The sequence below is a fragment of the Erpetoichthys calabaricus genome, chromosome 10 (assembly GCF_900747795.2).
Source record: "Erpetoichthys calabaricus chromosome 10, fErpCal1.3, whole genome shotgun sequence".
Classification (NCBI taxonomy): Eukaryota; Metazoa; Chordata; class Cladistia; order Polypteriformes; family Polypteridae; genus Erpetoichthys; species Erpetoichthys calabaricus.
This window is the reverse complement of record NC_041403.2, coordinates 9271763-9286440: the sequence shown is the minus strand read 5'-3', so window position 1 is coordinate 9286440 and position 14678 is coordinate 9271763. Positions and strand designations below refer to the sequence as shown.

Genomic DNA, 14678 nt, shown 5'->3' with positions numbered 1-14678 from the left:
TATAAGGAGGGAGGCTGTCCTTAAATTGAAATGCTCATTCGTGTTTATAAGGAGGGAGGCGGGCCTTAAATTGAAATGCTCATTCATGTTTATAAGGAGGGAGGCGGGCCTTAAATTGAAATGCTCATTCATGTTTATAAGGAGGGAGGCGGTCCTTAAATTGAAATGCTCGTTCATGTTTATAAGGAGGGAGGCGGTCCTTAAATTGAAATGCTCAATTGTGTCTATAAGGAGGGAGGCGGGCCTTAAATCCAAATGCTCATTCGTGTTTATTAAGAGGGAGGTGGGCCTTAAATTGAAATGCTCATTTGTGTTTATAAGGAGGGAGGCGGGCCTTAAATTCAAATGCTCATTCGTGTCTATTAAGAGGGAGGCGGGCCTTAAATTGAAATGCTCATTCATGTTTATAAGGAGGGAGGCCGTCCTTAAATTGAAATGCTCATTCGTGTCTATAAGGAGGGAGGCGGGCCTTAAATTGAAATGCTCATTCGTGTCAATAAGGAGGGAGGTGGGCCTTAAATTTAAATGCTCATTCATCTTTATAAGGAGGGAGGCGGGCCTTAAATCCAAATGCTCATTCATGTTTATTAAGAGGGAGGTGGGCCTTAAATTGAAATGCTCATTCGTGTCTATAAGGAGGGAGGCGGGCCTTCAATTGAAATGCTCATTCGTGTCAATAAGGAGGGAGGTGGGCCTTAAATTTAAATGCTCATTCATCTTTATAAGGAGGGAGGCGGGCCTTAAATCCAAATGCTCATTCATGTTTATTAAGAGGGAGGTGGGCCTTAAATTGAAATGCTCATTTGTGTTTATAAGGAGGGAGGTGGGCCTTAAATTCAAATGCTCATTCGTGTCAATTAAGAGGGAGGCGGGCCTTAAATTGAAATGCTCAATTGTGTCTATTAAGAGGGAGGCGGGCCTTAAATTGAAATGCTCATTTGTGTTTATAAGGAGGGAGGTGGTCCTTAAATTGAAATTCTCGTTCATGTTTATAAGGAGGGAGGTGGGCCTTAAATTGAAATGCTCATTTGTGTTTATTAAGAGGGATGCGGTCCTTAAATTGAAATGCTCATTTGTGTTTATTAAGAGGGATGCGGTCCTTAAATTGAAATGCTCATTCGTGTCAATAAGGAGGGAGGCGGGCCTTAAATTGAAATGCTCATTCATCTTTATAAGGAGGGAGGCGGGCCTTTAATCCAAATGCTCATTCATGTTTATTAAGAGGGAGGTGGGCCTTCAATTGAAATGCTCATTTGTGTTTATAAGGAGGGAGGTGGGCCTTAAATTTAAATGCTCATTCGTCTTTATAAGGAGGGAGGCGGGCCTTAAATCCAAATGCTCATTCGTGTTTATTAAGAGGGAGGTGGGCCTTAAACTGAAATGCTCATTAGTGTCGATAAGGAGGGAGGCGGGTCTTTAATTCAAATGCTCATTTGTGTCTATAAGGAGGGAGGCGGTCCTTAAATTCAATGCTCATTCGTGTTTATAAGGAGGGAGGCAGGCCTTAAATTCAATGTTCATTTGCATCCGAGCGCATTCTGTTCTATTTCATGAGAGCATTTTCCAGAAATGACTTAATTTAATAATATTTTAGTGAAAAATGTTTGTGTTTGGGCTGTTGCAAGCACACGACTGGATGACTTCAGATTTGTATCGTGCAACACGAGTAACACAAGATTTTTTTTTCCCCAGGATGTTTTGATAGTGTTTGCTGTTGGTGACCGTTGACCTAAACATGCTGTGCTGAAGCAGAATGATTTTTAATTTGGTACCTGAAGATGAAGCAAGAACAAAATGGAGTACACACCGGGCTGAAACCCAGGGAGCCAAAGCAATTTTTGCCAAGTCAGAAACACTGAGACAGGAATCAGAATTGTAAACAGGAAAGTAACCCTGAAAACCAAGAACAAAAATGCGCACATTAAGTCTTTTAGTTTTATCCAAAACACGGATGCCTGAATAGTGCGCTAATGAAAATGTTAAAAGGTCGCACCGATGATGCCATGTGGTCACGCTCCTGGGGACTTCTGGGAGGCTGTCTCGGCAACAGCTGACAGTTAAGTCACAGAACAGAATGGTGCCGCCTGTCAATATTTAAAATGGTGTTCACTTGTTTTATGGATGATTTATTTATTGAAGACTTTGTTTGAATCACTGCACTTTTGGACACTGTTTTTTTTATTTAGTTTTAATTAAAGCACTTGACCTGCGATGGGCTGGTGCACAGCCCGGGGTTTGTTTCCTGCCTTGAGCCCTGTGTGGGCTGAGATTGGCTCCAGCAGACCCCCGTGACCCTGTAGTTAGGATATAGCGGGCTGGATAATGGATGGATGGAAAGCACTTGACACTTTTTGCACCAACCCCTTGCTGAAGATGTGCGTCATCAAGGTTCATGACTATCAACAGATTCACACTGAGCCACATCTTTAGCTCCATGCAGGCAGGAAAGCCTGCCTTTTGGGTTTGGGGCCAGGTTGCCTGTGGTGAGGCCCATTCCTAAGACAGAGTAGATAAATGATCCTAATTGGACTGGACTGCCAATACTGATGCTCTGTGTAAGAGAGGACAGAGCCGACTATACTTCCTTAGAAGGCTGGCATCCTTCAACATCTGCAATAAGATGCTGCAGATGTTCTATCAGACGGTTGTGGCGAGCGCCCTCTTCTACGCGGTGGTGTGCTGGGCAGGCAGCATAAAGAAGAAGGACGCCTCACACCTGGACAAACTGGTGAGGAAGGCAGGCTCTATTGTAGGCATGGAGCTGGACAGTTTAACATCTGTGGCAGAGCGATGGGCGCTGAGCAGACTCCTGTCAATTATGGAGAATCCACTGCATCCACTGAACAGGATCATCTCCAGACAGAGGAGCAGCTTCAGTGACAAACTGACAGATTGAGGAGATCGTTCCTCCCCCACACTATGTGACTCTTCAATTCCACCCGGGGGGGTAAACGTTAAAATTATACAATGATATTGTCTGTCTGTTATACCTGCATTGTTATCTTTAATTTAATATTGTTTCCTTATCAGTATGCTGCTGCTGGAGTATGTGAATTTCCCCTTGGGATTAATAAAGTATCTATCTATCTATCTATCTATCTATCTATCTATCTATCTATCTATCTATCTATCTATCTATCTATCTATCTATCTATCTATCTATCTATCTATCTATCTATCTATCTATCTATCTAATTGGTTCAAATCTCAGAGCGACACAATTTTTGATCCTACTGTTGAGCACATTTTGTCAATTCTCCTAATAAAGGAGACGACTCTTAACTTCACCATGATTTAGGAGAGCTCATGAGTGGTCCTAATTCACTAGGAACTGCCAGAAGATGGGGTTAAAAAAGAGATCAGCATGCAGAAGCTGGGAGAGGAAGGACGTTTTGGAAAAGCTAGACAACCATTAACTCAATCAATCAATTAATCACTTATTTATAAAGCACTTTAAAACAACAGAGTTGAGGCCAAAGTGCTGTACAAGGTCAATAACCAATAAATATAAACAATAATGACCGAAACAAATACAAAAATTAAAACAGTACAAGGGAGGACAATCGACACTCAAGTGTGAATTAAAAGCCAAAGAGTAAAAATGAGTTTTGAGATGATGCTGTGCCCTGAGATCTTCCTCACGGCCTCAACCACCTCTACAATCTGAACTTTTATACATGGAAGCCACTTTCCTGCAGAGAGTATTTTGCACACTGCACTTTGACATTCTTTGATATTCTTCTGCTGTGAAACATTCTGACCCGTCATTTTTTTACACGTCTTAAACAACTATTGTCAACCATCCATCCATTATCCAACCCGTTATATCCTAACTATAGGGTCATGGGGGTCTGCTGGAGCTAATCCCAGCCAACACAGGGCACAAGGAAGGAACAAATTCCCGGGCAAGGCACCAGCCCATCGCAGGTCACACACACACACACACACACCAAGCACACACTAGGGACAATTTAGGATCACCAATTCACCTAAAGAACAACAAATAAAAAAACAATGGAAGAAATGTATGGGAAGACTGCTGGAAGAATTAGTGCTACCTTGTGGAAAACATGACATCTAGTGGTAGAAGCTTGAAACTACAAATTTATGCAAAGTAGCTGTAAGAGCCATTAGATAGATAGATAGATAGATAGATAGATAGATAGATAGATAGATAGATAGATAGATAGATAGATAGATAGATAGATAGATAGATAGATAGATAGATAGATAGATAGATAGACACTTTATTAATCCCAAGGGGAAATTCACATACAACCATTTGCTAGTTATTTAAGTTATATAAATGTTTTACTACATGTTAGTACATAATCTATGAGAGGCTCTTATAATCCCCATAAGCTGAATTGAATTGCTATATTCTAACTATTTCTAGCTTCTCTGACTAAACATTATTCTCAGTTAGTGATCAGCCTTGCCATGTGTGAGGTGTAGAGGGCACATTGTTTTAAACCGGGCCTTACAAGCCTTGTGTACCTTGTGTGCGTGTTTTGTGTATCAAGTAACATGTAAGACAAAGCACTTAATTGAATGTGCTGCGTCGTACACTTAAAGCGTACAAAAGAAGAAGTTAAGAATCTTTAAATATAGAAACAACTAAAGTTTTACAAGAAAAGTTTTTCCTTTTTTTTGCATTTTATTCTATGTGTGTAACAACTTTTTCTTTATTCTTGTGTGGATTGTTTGCATTGAATTTTCATTAAATATTTTAAAACTTCTTCACCAACAGATGCCCCACAGCCGCTGGACCCCACGACCCTGCCCAACACCCAGTCCATACAAGCATTGAACAAAGTAGGAGCAGAACACACCCCTGACAAACCCCAGAATCAACTGGGAAAAACACAGAGGTTCTGCCTTCACTCTGCACAGCACTCACAGTACCAGTATACAGGCCGGCCATGATACCCAGCAACCTCAGGGGGATCGCGCAAAGTCTCAGGACGTCCCACAGGGCAGCTCGATCAACTGAGTCGAACACTTTACAAAATTCGACAAAGGCTGCAAAGAAACTCTGCCGATATTCACATTTGCGCTCCATGAGAACCCTCAGTGCCAGGATGCGGTTGATAGTCAACTTCTTAGGCGTAAAACCAGACTGTTCTGGTCACTGGTAGGTGAGCAAGTGTCCTATTGAGGACGACCCTAGTGAGGACCTTACCCAGCACCGAGAGCAGCATTACCACCCCCCCTGTAGTTGCCCCAGTCCAGGCGATCACCCCTCCCTTTCCAGATGGGGACGACAAGTCCCGTTTTCCAGTCAGTTGGGATGATGCCAGTCTCCCAAATAGAAGCAAAGATTGCTTGCAATACCAGCCTTAACACCACCCTGGAGAAGTTCACCCCAGGATACCACAGACCCCTGCAGTCTTCCCTCCCCTCAGCTGGTTCACCACATGTGCCATCTCAGTGAGATTGGGTGGTCCACAGCTAATTGGAGGATATGGTGTTGATGTCCTTAATTCTTCCAGACGGAGAGGGAGACAGGAACTATTTTGGTAAGGAGCAGAAAATAAGGAATTTACCAAAATACGGGCAAGAACTCATGACAAGGAAGTCAAAAATACTCAAAGGATAAAACAAAAATCAAAACCTAATCAAAAAAAATAATTAAAATCAAAAATCAAAGCCCTAACTCTTTGTGTTTATCTTCGTAAATTTGGATGACTTAGGAAGTGCACGATGTGACCATCGTTGAGATGGTCACCTTAGGCAGATTGCGTTTCCAAAACAAAATGGCGAAGATAAATCAACCGAGTTAAATAAATTCTGAACGGAAAGAACGCTAACAGAACTGGAGATTTATATGTTTGTAAACCTAATATGAATCTGAAAATGTCCATCAATAATACAAAACACACAAGATAATAAACAAAAGTCAAAAACCAAATATATCATGAACCCAAATCATCGCCATCCAGACGTCATTGTCATTTGTTGTAGACAATACATTGATATCAAATGCAATGAACACACTGTTTTAAAAGAAGAAAATATTACACACCATTGTTTTTTTGACGTACACTTCTTCTCCTCTGGAAAGTCCAAAATCCGCAATTTTGGCCATCAGGTTTTCACCAACCAGTACGTTTCTGGCAGCCAGGTCTCGGTGGATGAACTGATTAAAGAAAGAAGGAAAAGCTCAATGCATTTAGGGAAGAGTGCAGTGGGAGGCCATCAAGGACATTCTTCACCTTAACTGTGGGGCGCTAAATTGAAGGGAATGCACCCCTCCCCAACTGACCCCAAGACCCCCAAACCAGTCTGAGTTTATGAGTCATTTATCACACTTAGCTCTTTGAATCTACAAAGGCCAAACAAATAACCCTTCATCTCGAATTTGTCTAGAAAGTGCCTAGAAATGTCATTATGTTTTTGTCAAAGACACCCTAGGACAGTGCGTCTCAACCTTTTAGGTGCTGCGACTCATTTTTTCCACATGAAAGTGTATTTGAGACCCACCAAGGGGGGGGGGGTTCAGCCTTGGAATTGAGCACAATCACCAGAGTGGAGGGGGGGGGGGGGGATCAAGCATGATATTCAAAGTGCCCCACCCCCACCCGCAATTCACTGTGTAACCCACCACAACACACTACCAGAACAGTACAACCTCAATTATCCAGTTTAATGGCCGGCGCCCATCATCTGGATAATCAAAAATCACGGATAATCAAAAATAATTATAAAAATTTGCAAATGCTAGAATAGGTGCTGTACAGTGAAATTCTTACTTTTCTTGTGTTGTTTATGAAGTTTTCTTGACAAAATCTGACAGGAGACGCTGCTTTGTGTTCTTGCAGTGCTTCAGTTTTATTGACGTACGGAGCTTGCGAAGTGTTAGGATGTCACTAAAATTTGAATCCGCTTCCTGCTCAAGAAAGTCTAACGATGTTTCGGCACAATTTAGTGCTTCTGCAATCGAAACTTTCTTTTCTGAAGGTTCGTCTTCAGCTGCACCATCGTCGCTTTCTTCCGGCAATTCCGCACTTGACTTCGCTTCTGCAGCAAGGGCGGCAGCGTCTTTCACTTGATATCCAGGCTGATCATTATCAGAGAGTAGCCATTCTTCGATGTTTTCTCTGTTGACGTCTTCAAACAAGGCGTCGCTTACACGGACCGTGCGACCCATACAAAACTTATTGACGAATGGCAGTCGTCTGAATTTGGAAAAAGGGGAGGGTGAGGGTTCGGAACGAGTCCTCTGCATCAGATTATGTCTAATGGTTCTTCATAGCAGGGGATCGCTTGGCTGGTGCACATATGCTATACTGTACTTTCAATCCTTTTAGAATAATTCTCAGAAACCCATCGACAAAGAAAACTTAAGCTGTGACACACGTAGTGTACATTCCTGTAGTCGGAATTCTTGGCGGCGAAATCCTGGCGGTCTTGTGATGTCTCACACTTTTTTTCTAGGCGATCCCGGATAACCAAATGCACAGTTAATTGAAGACCGGATAATCGAGGTTCCACTGTACTAACAGCAGCAACTGGTGACCCATCAGAGACAGCTCATGACCCAGAGGTTGAAAAACACTCCCTAAAAAATTAGATCACATTTTTTATTTTCATTTGTCACTGGCACGGTGACAATGAGGAGGACACTCACACTCTCTGTATGGAGTTGTCCTCCCTGAGGCGGCCACAAGTTCTACCACTTAGCCAAAGCAGATCTCCACTAGGCAGCTGCACATCTGGCTGTCTTAACTCTTTCAGTTCAGGGGATCCCTCTCTGGCCTGGCTGTGCGGACCACCAGTTACATTCACCCAGGCCTTGAGGGTTTAAAGATGTCACCATTGAGGTATTGCTCAGGGCAGTGCTCCCACTCTCTCTTTCTCTAGCCACACTACTTGTGACGGCAGAAGAGGGATAGGAACACGGCCATCATTTTTAGGAAAGCTCAACATGAAACTTCTATCAGCCAGCATCTGGCCTGTGTAGAAACTCTCTGTCTCAGCTGGGCTGCAAGTGCCGTCGGTGATTCCGTTAGTCAGCAAGCTGGACTTCTTGTCTTGTCCTTTCACATCTATCTATCATATAGCGCCTTTCATTTCTAGCTATCTATCTATCTATCATATAGCACCTTTCATTTCTTTCTATCTATCTATCATATAGTGCCTTTCATTTCTATCTATCTATCTATCTATCTATCTATCTATCTATCTATCTATCTATCTATCTATCTATCTATCTATCTATCTATCTATCTATCTATCTATCATATAGCGCCTTTCATATCTATCTATCGATCTATCATATAGTGCCTTTCATTTCTTTCTATTTATCATATAGTGCCTTTCATATCTATCTATCTATCTATCATATAGCACCTTTCATTTCTATCTATCATATAGTGCCTTTCATTTCTATCTATCTATCTATTATATAGTGCCTTTCATATCTATCTATCTATCTATCTATCTATCTATCTATCTATCTATCTATCTATCTATCTATCTATCTATCTATCTATCTATCTATCTATCTATCTATCTATCTATCATATAGCACCTTTCATTTCTATCTATCTATCATATAGCACCTTTCATTTCTTTCTATCTATCTATCTATCTATCATATAGTGCCTTTCAATTCTTTCTATCATATAGCACCTTTCATTTCTATCTATCGATCTATCATATAGTGCCTTTCATTTCTATCTATCTATCTATCTATCTATCTATCTATCTATCTATCTATCTATCTATCTATCTATCTATCTATCTATCTATCTATCTACCATATAGCACCTTTCATTTCTATCATATAGCACCTTTCATTTCTATCTATCTATCTATCTATCTATCTATCTATCTATCTATCTATCTATCTATCTATCTATCTATCTATCTATCTATCTATCTATCTATCTATCTATCATATAGTGCCTTTCATTTCTATCTATCTATCTATCTATCTATCTATCTATCTATCTATCTATCTATCTATCTATCTATCTATCTATCTATCTATCTATCTATCTATCTATCTATCTATCTATCTATCTATCTATCTATCATATAGCACCTTTCATTTCTATCTATCTATCTATCTATCTATCTATCTATCTATCTATCTATCTATCTATCTATCTATCTATCTATCTATCTATCTATCTATCTATCATATAATGCCTTTCTATCTATCTATCTATCTATCTATCTATCTATCTATCTATCTATCTATCTATCTATCTATCTATAGCACCTTTCATTTCTATCTATCTATCATATAGTGCCTTACATATCTATCTTTTCACCTATCATTTGTTATATTGTGCCTTTCTTATCCATCTATCGGGCCACACTGTTTTTTTTCAGTCTCTGAGCACAGTATACAGCAAAATGACACAACAATTGATTTTGGCTGAGTAAAGCCATTGTCACGTTAAACAAGTTCTAGTCAGAGGTGATGTCAGTTGCTGATCTCGTTGCCTGACTATGTCAGATTACATGACTTAAACTTGCCAGGTATGTCAAATCACAAGACTGTGGGGGTGACTTTTCAGCACAGTTTACCATTTGTAGAGTATCACAGGTTTTCCTCATTTTCTGCCAGCCAATAAGATGCTGCAGGTAGTGGGGGTTCATTCTACTAAACTCGGTTTTCTTTTTTAATTTTATTTTTCTCTCTGTCATGATATGTGAAACACCAGACATCAGAATGACAAGCCCCGCTTTTGTTTACAAGGTCCAGACGCTTTACATGACTTATTCCTCCGTGCCGCGTTATATGCATTGTACTTCTGGGTTGAGCACTCATTGGTGTTCAGCTCTCACACTAACCCACACAAAGTTTCTAATAGAACGGCACCCCTAAAATGCATGCGTTTTGTACGCTGTGATCACATGACTAGCTATCTTGAAGTGTGGGTTATGTGACACAAGTAAGCCGGTGTTTCTCAGGGATCTTTTTGAATTTTGTATGCAGACTATTAAAGATGAGGCTGAAAAGTTTTCCTCGGCCATCACTACTATAAAGTGCATGGGGTGAGTAACATATATAAAAAAATATGTTTGGTAGGGTAAGTCGCCGACAGGCTGGACTGAGTCATTGGGGATGTCAGACTATACGACTGCTCTCGACTTTTTAACCCTTAAACTGCCGGAAATGGCTATAGTCGGTTGCCAGTATGCCGGGGCCGAGTATATTCTGTGACATACATTCATTGAACTCCGCAACCGGCTAAAGTTGACCACTGGCGCCCCACCCTAGTGAATTGGCATCACTATCCCTGGCATTGAGCTGCTGCACTAGACTCGCCTGCTGGCATCAGCGTTGGCCTCTGTGTGCTTGTGTGCAACCAGTTTAAGCCCAGTTGGCTTGGTGATTGACTGAATTTTATCAATGGCGACAGTTGCACCTTGTACATAGAATAATTGATTGTTCCAGTAGTTTTTTAGAGTTTCTACAGTTCATTGGCAGTGTGTAAAATGATCAGTGTTGCAGTAGTTGTGATGCTCTTTGCATGCGTTCCATTAAAATTTCACTTTTTCTTTGTGAATTGTGACGTTCACTTAAAAAGTGCAGCAAAAAAGTATTTGGCGTCCAGGGCTGTGCATTAAATTCCCCAAGTATGTGGCAGTTTAAGGGTTAAGGTTTTATGTAAATGAAGTCTGTGACTGAAGATGGCTTGTGAAAATCATCAAATGTGACAGGTCCTTAAGGAAGAGAACTGAAGTAAAATGACCCGTCTGTCGTCCAGCTCTTTTCAGATAATGCCAGTCCTCTTCTCAGCCCTCCAACTCCCCAGATTCGCTCACCTGCTTTTCACTGAGGTACTGCATTCCCGTAGCCACGTCTGCAGCAAACTGCAACAACTGCTGGGACGTCAGGGTGGAGGCCGTGCCGTGCTCCTTTGCGAATGCCGGGTCCGTCTCTAACACTCTGCTCTTTCTTAGAAAGTCCAGAAGGTTTCCGAAGGGGGCATACTCGATGGCAATGTAGAGATAACCTACATAGAGAAAGAGAGATGGGTTAGTCGGGATAATGAATGGAAACCTGACATCTCAGGTTCTACAGAAAAGTCTATTCTTAAAGTTGACAATTTTCAAATATTCAAAGAGCATATATGACCATACATGATATATCCTGGTGCACATTAAAATAGTAAGGGTTACAGTTCGCATACCAGAAGAAGGTGGGAGCGGAGGATGCCATCATCTACATGCTACACCGATCCCTCTCCCATTTGGACAGAGGCAGTGGTGCTGTAAGAATTATGTTTCTGGACTTCTCTAGCGCCTTCAACACCATCCAACCTCTGCTCCTTAGGGACAAGCCGACAGAGATGGGAGTAGATTCATACCTAGTGACATGTATTGTGGACTATCTTACAGACAGACCTCAGTATGTGCGTCTCGGGAACTGCAGGTCTGACATTGTGGTCAGCAACACAGGAGCGCCGCAGGGGACTGTACTTTCTCTGGTCCTGTTCAGCCTATATACATCGGACTTCCATTACAACTCGGAGTCCTGCCATGTGCAAAGGTTCGCTGATGACACTGCTATCGTGGGCTGCATCAGGAGTGGGCAGGAGGAGGAGTATAGGGACCTCATCAAGGACTTTGTTAAATGGTGCGACTCAAACCACCTACACCTGAACACCAGCAAAACCAAGGAGCTGGTGATGGATTTTAGGAGGACCAGACCCCTCACAGACCCCGTGATCATCAGAGGTGACTGTGTGCAGAGGGTGCAGACCTATAAATACCTGGGAGTGCAGCTGGATGATAAACTGGACTGGACTGCCAATACTGATGCTCTGTGCAAGAGAGGACAGAGCCGACTATACTTCCTTAGAAGGCTGGCGTCCTTCAACATCTGCAATAAGATGCTACAGATGTTCTATCAGACGGTTGTGGCGAGCACCCTCTTCTACACAGTGGTGTGCTGGGGAGGCAGCATTAAGAAGAAGGACGCCTCACTCCTGGACAAACTGGTGAGGAAGGCAGGCTCTATTGTTGGCATGGAGCTGGACAGTTTGACATCTGTGGCAGAGCGACGGGCGCTGAGCAGACTCCTGTCAATTATGGAGAATCCACTGCATCCACTGAACAGGATCATCTCCAGACAGAGGAGCAGCTTCAGCGACAGACTGCTGTCACCGTCCTGCTCCACTGACAGACTGAGGAGATCGTTCCTCCATCACACTATGTGACTCTTCAATTCCACCCGGGGGGGTAAACGTTAACATTATACAAAGTTATTGTCTGTCTGTAATACCTGCATTGTTATCTCTCTTTAATTTAATATTGTTTTGTATCAGTATGCTGCTGCTGGAGTATGTGAATTTCCCCTTGGTGATTAATAAAGTATCTATCTATCTATCTATCTATCTATCTATCTATCTATCTATCTATCTATCTATCTATCTATCTATCTATCTATCTATCTATCTATCTATCTATCTATCTATCTATCTATCTATGACGGCAGGATATTGTTAAGAGAAAGTCCGCAAGACCTGGGGCCTCATGCATAACGCTGTGCATAGAATTCACACTAAAATATGGCATACGGGCAAAAGTGGAATTCCTCCTAGAAATTGCATATTTTAATATGCAAATCAATTCAAATAGCCTTTTCCATTCAGTGTTTGGTTAAGAGACAATGGAAAAAGCACGTGAAAAAAAGAATTTCAGCGAATGTGAAGTTGAGTCAAGGAAAAATCTACTATTTGTTGGCTTAAGCAGTAGTATAAACAACAAAAGAGGTCGATTGAATGATTTAGAGTGTGGAGAAACTCAAAGGTTCAAGTTCAGAAAGCCACACAGTGCCTGAAAAAAAAAAAAAGTGGTCAGATATCAAAGTTACCGTAAAAAGGCGAGTAGTAGCCCACCGTCTAAGTGTCATATGGAAGCACATTTGGGTACAGAGAAAAGAAAAAAAAATAGGGACACAGTGAAAAAAAGGTCAAATGTCCACTTCAATCTCGTATTTTATTTTGTCATTAAAGTAGAATGTCATAAATGTAATCTTAAAATCAATGTTTAATTTACTAGTTTCTCAGATCCCATCGTAACTAAAGTAGCACGTTAAATGCTTTGTATTCTTTGTGTTCTTCTATGTGCTCTATATGTGTGAATCACTATGTGCTTCTTAAACGGGCTTTCTCTTATGGCGGCAGGACACAATACATTACATTCATTGTCTGAACAATTTAAACACTAAGATGTATATTTGACATCATTTTCATGACAATAGGAATTAAAGCATGTATTAAACATTGAGGCACAGTAGCGCAGTATTAGCATATTAGCATTAGATTTTCCTGCCACCCACAAGATGCTTGCTATGCTGTGCGCGACCCTCGATAAAATAATTTATTGCAGCAGTTCTGTCTCTGTCAAATGTTAACCCCCTGTAATAAGAATATAAGTTTAATGTCACTGTGCTCTGTACAAAAATTATTTTAGAAATCCACTCACATGTACAGGCCAGGCCAAAGTTAGCACACAGGGGCTCTCAGCATTTAGAACTGCTAGGCAAGCATTTGAAGAGAGAAGGTACAACTACAAAAATGGGCATTGTACTATTTCTGTATGTTAGAGATGAAATTGAATCCTCTCCTGGCCTTGTTTGGAACCCAAGTAAGGGTCTGCACGTGGAGAAGACAGTATAAAAGACTTGGACAGCGGCCAAATACTTTGAAGGTGACAGACAGATGGGTGATATCGTCATCAGTCCTGAAAAGTCTTCCAGAGCAGCGACAAAAAATGGCAGACTGTATAGATCAAGATCCCACCTTGGTATTGTCTTGCTGTAGGCTTTCCCATCTGTAATGCCACGTAAATCATCAGTAAAGAAATCTAAGTTATTTTCTCTTATGTGATTTTTACCGCCATATCACTATGGGAGGGACATCGCCTTTTAATATCATATCTATATAGTTTTCCAGTTACTTAAAATGTCTCAATTACAAAAGAACTAATTCCAACTAGGGAGCTATCGCCCCCCAAAAGGAAACACCCCCGATTCCTGTCCTTCCTTTTCTTTCTCCAAATACCCAATCACCACACAATCAGCTCTGTAATAGACGTTAAGCCATCTGTAAGCTTAGAACGCCGATTCTTCAAAACTGCGTCTGTCAGTTGGGTGACTCCTGTGCTGCAAGGCCCGTAAGGGATATAAGCAGGGCATCCGCCATGTTAAAAGGCAGCACAGGGCTTTTTAGTAAAATCAGTTTCCTGCCTGTTTGCTTTTAACCTTAATTTAGTGAATTTATTTATTCTGATTTTAACCTCCACAGATTCACCTTCTTTTTTTTTGGATTACTAGGGGGCTTTGCCCCCCTGCTCACTTCACTCACCAATCCCCGGGCGGACACTATGTGCTAGCAACTTCGCGACTCTGCCGTTTGCGTATGGGGAAGCAGATGTACAATTTAAACAGATTGTTATTTTCACGGGAATTGTCACATATACATAATAGACCTAACTATATAACATTACAGCGAGTAATTAACCATATTAAAAAATAAATTGAAAGAAGATTATGTTTCATGTTGCGTTAGAGGTATTCGTTGTGTTATACGTTTTCATTCTGTTTGACTTTGAAATTAACACACAACTACTTTTTAAACTTATACTTTTACTGTAAAACTTCAGTAAAAACAATATTTGGAATGAACTTTTTGTCAATATTGCTTTGAATT

The 14678-nt window shown here is 41.1% G+C and overlaps 1 protein-coding gene and 1 long non-coding RNA gene across 3 annotated transcripts in view; one reads left to right on the top strand and one right to left on the bottom strand.

The window, feature by feature from the left end:
- Positions 1-14678, bottom strand: part of tie1 (tyrosine kinase with immunoglobulin-like and EGF-like domains 1) — a 228931-nt gene that overhangs the window by 58757 nt on the left and 155496 nt on the right. For both annotated transcript variants that reach the window (XM_028810856.2, XM_051932702.1), the window contains 2 exons: positions 10786-10976; positions 6026-6139 (listed from right to left, as the gene is read on the bottom strand). In XM_028810856.2, the coding sequence (XP_028666689.2) occupies positions 6026-6139; positions 10786-10976 (305 nt within the window). The remainder of the gene's footprint in view (positions 1-6025; positions 6140-10785; positions 10977-14678) is intronic.
- LOC127529390 (uncharacterized) overlaps positions 1-14678 on the top strand; it is a 706297-nt gene that overhangs the window by 580085 nt on the left and 111534 nt on the right. The window lies entirely within an intron of this gene.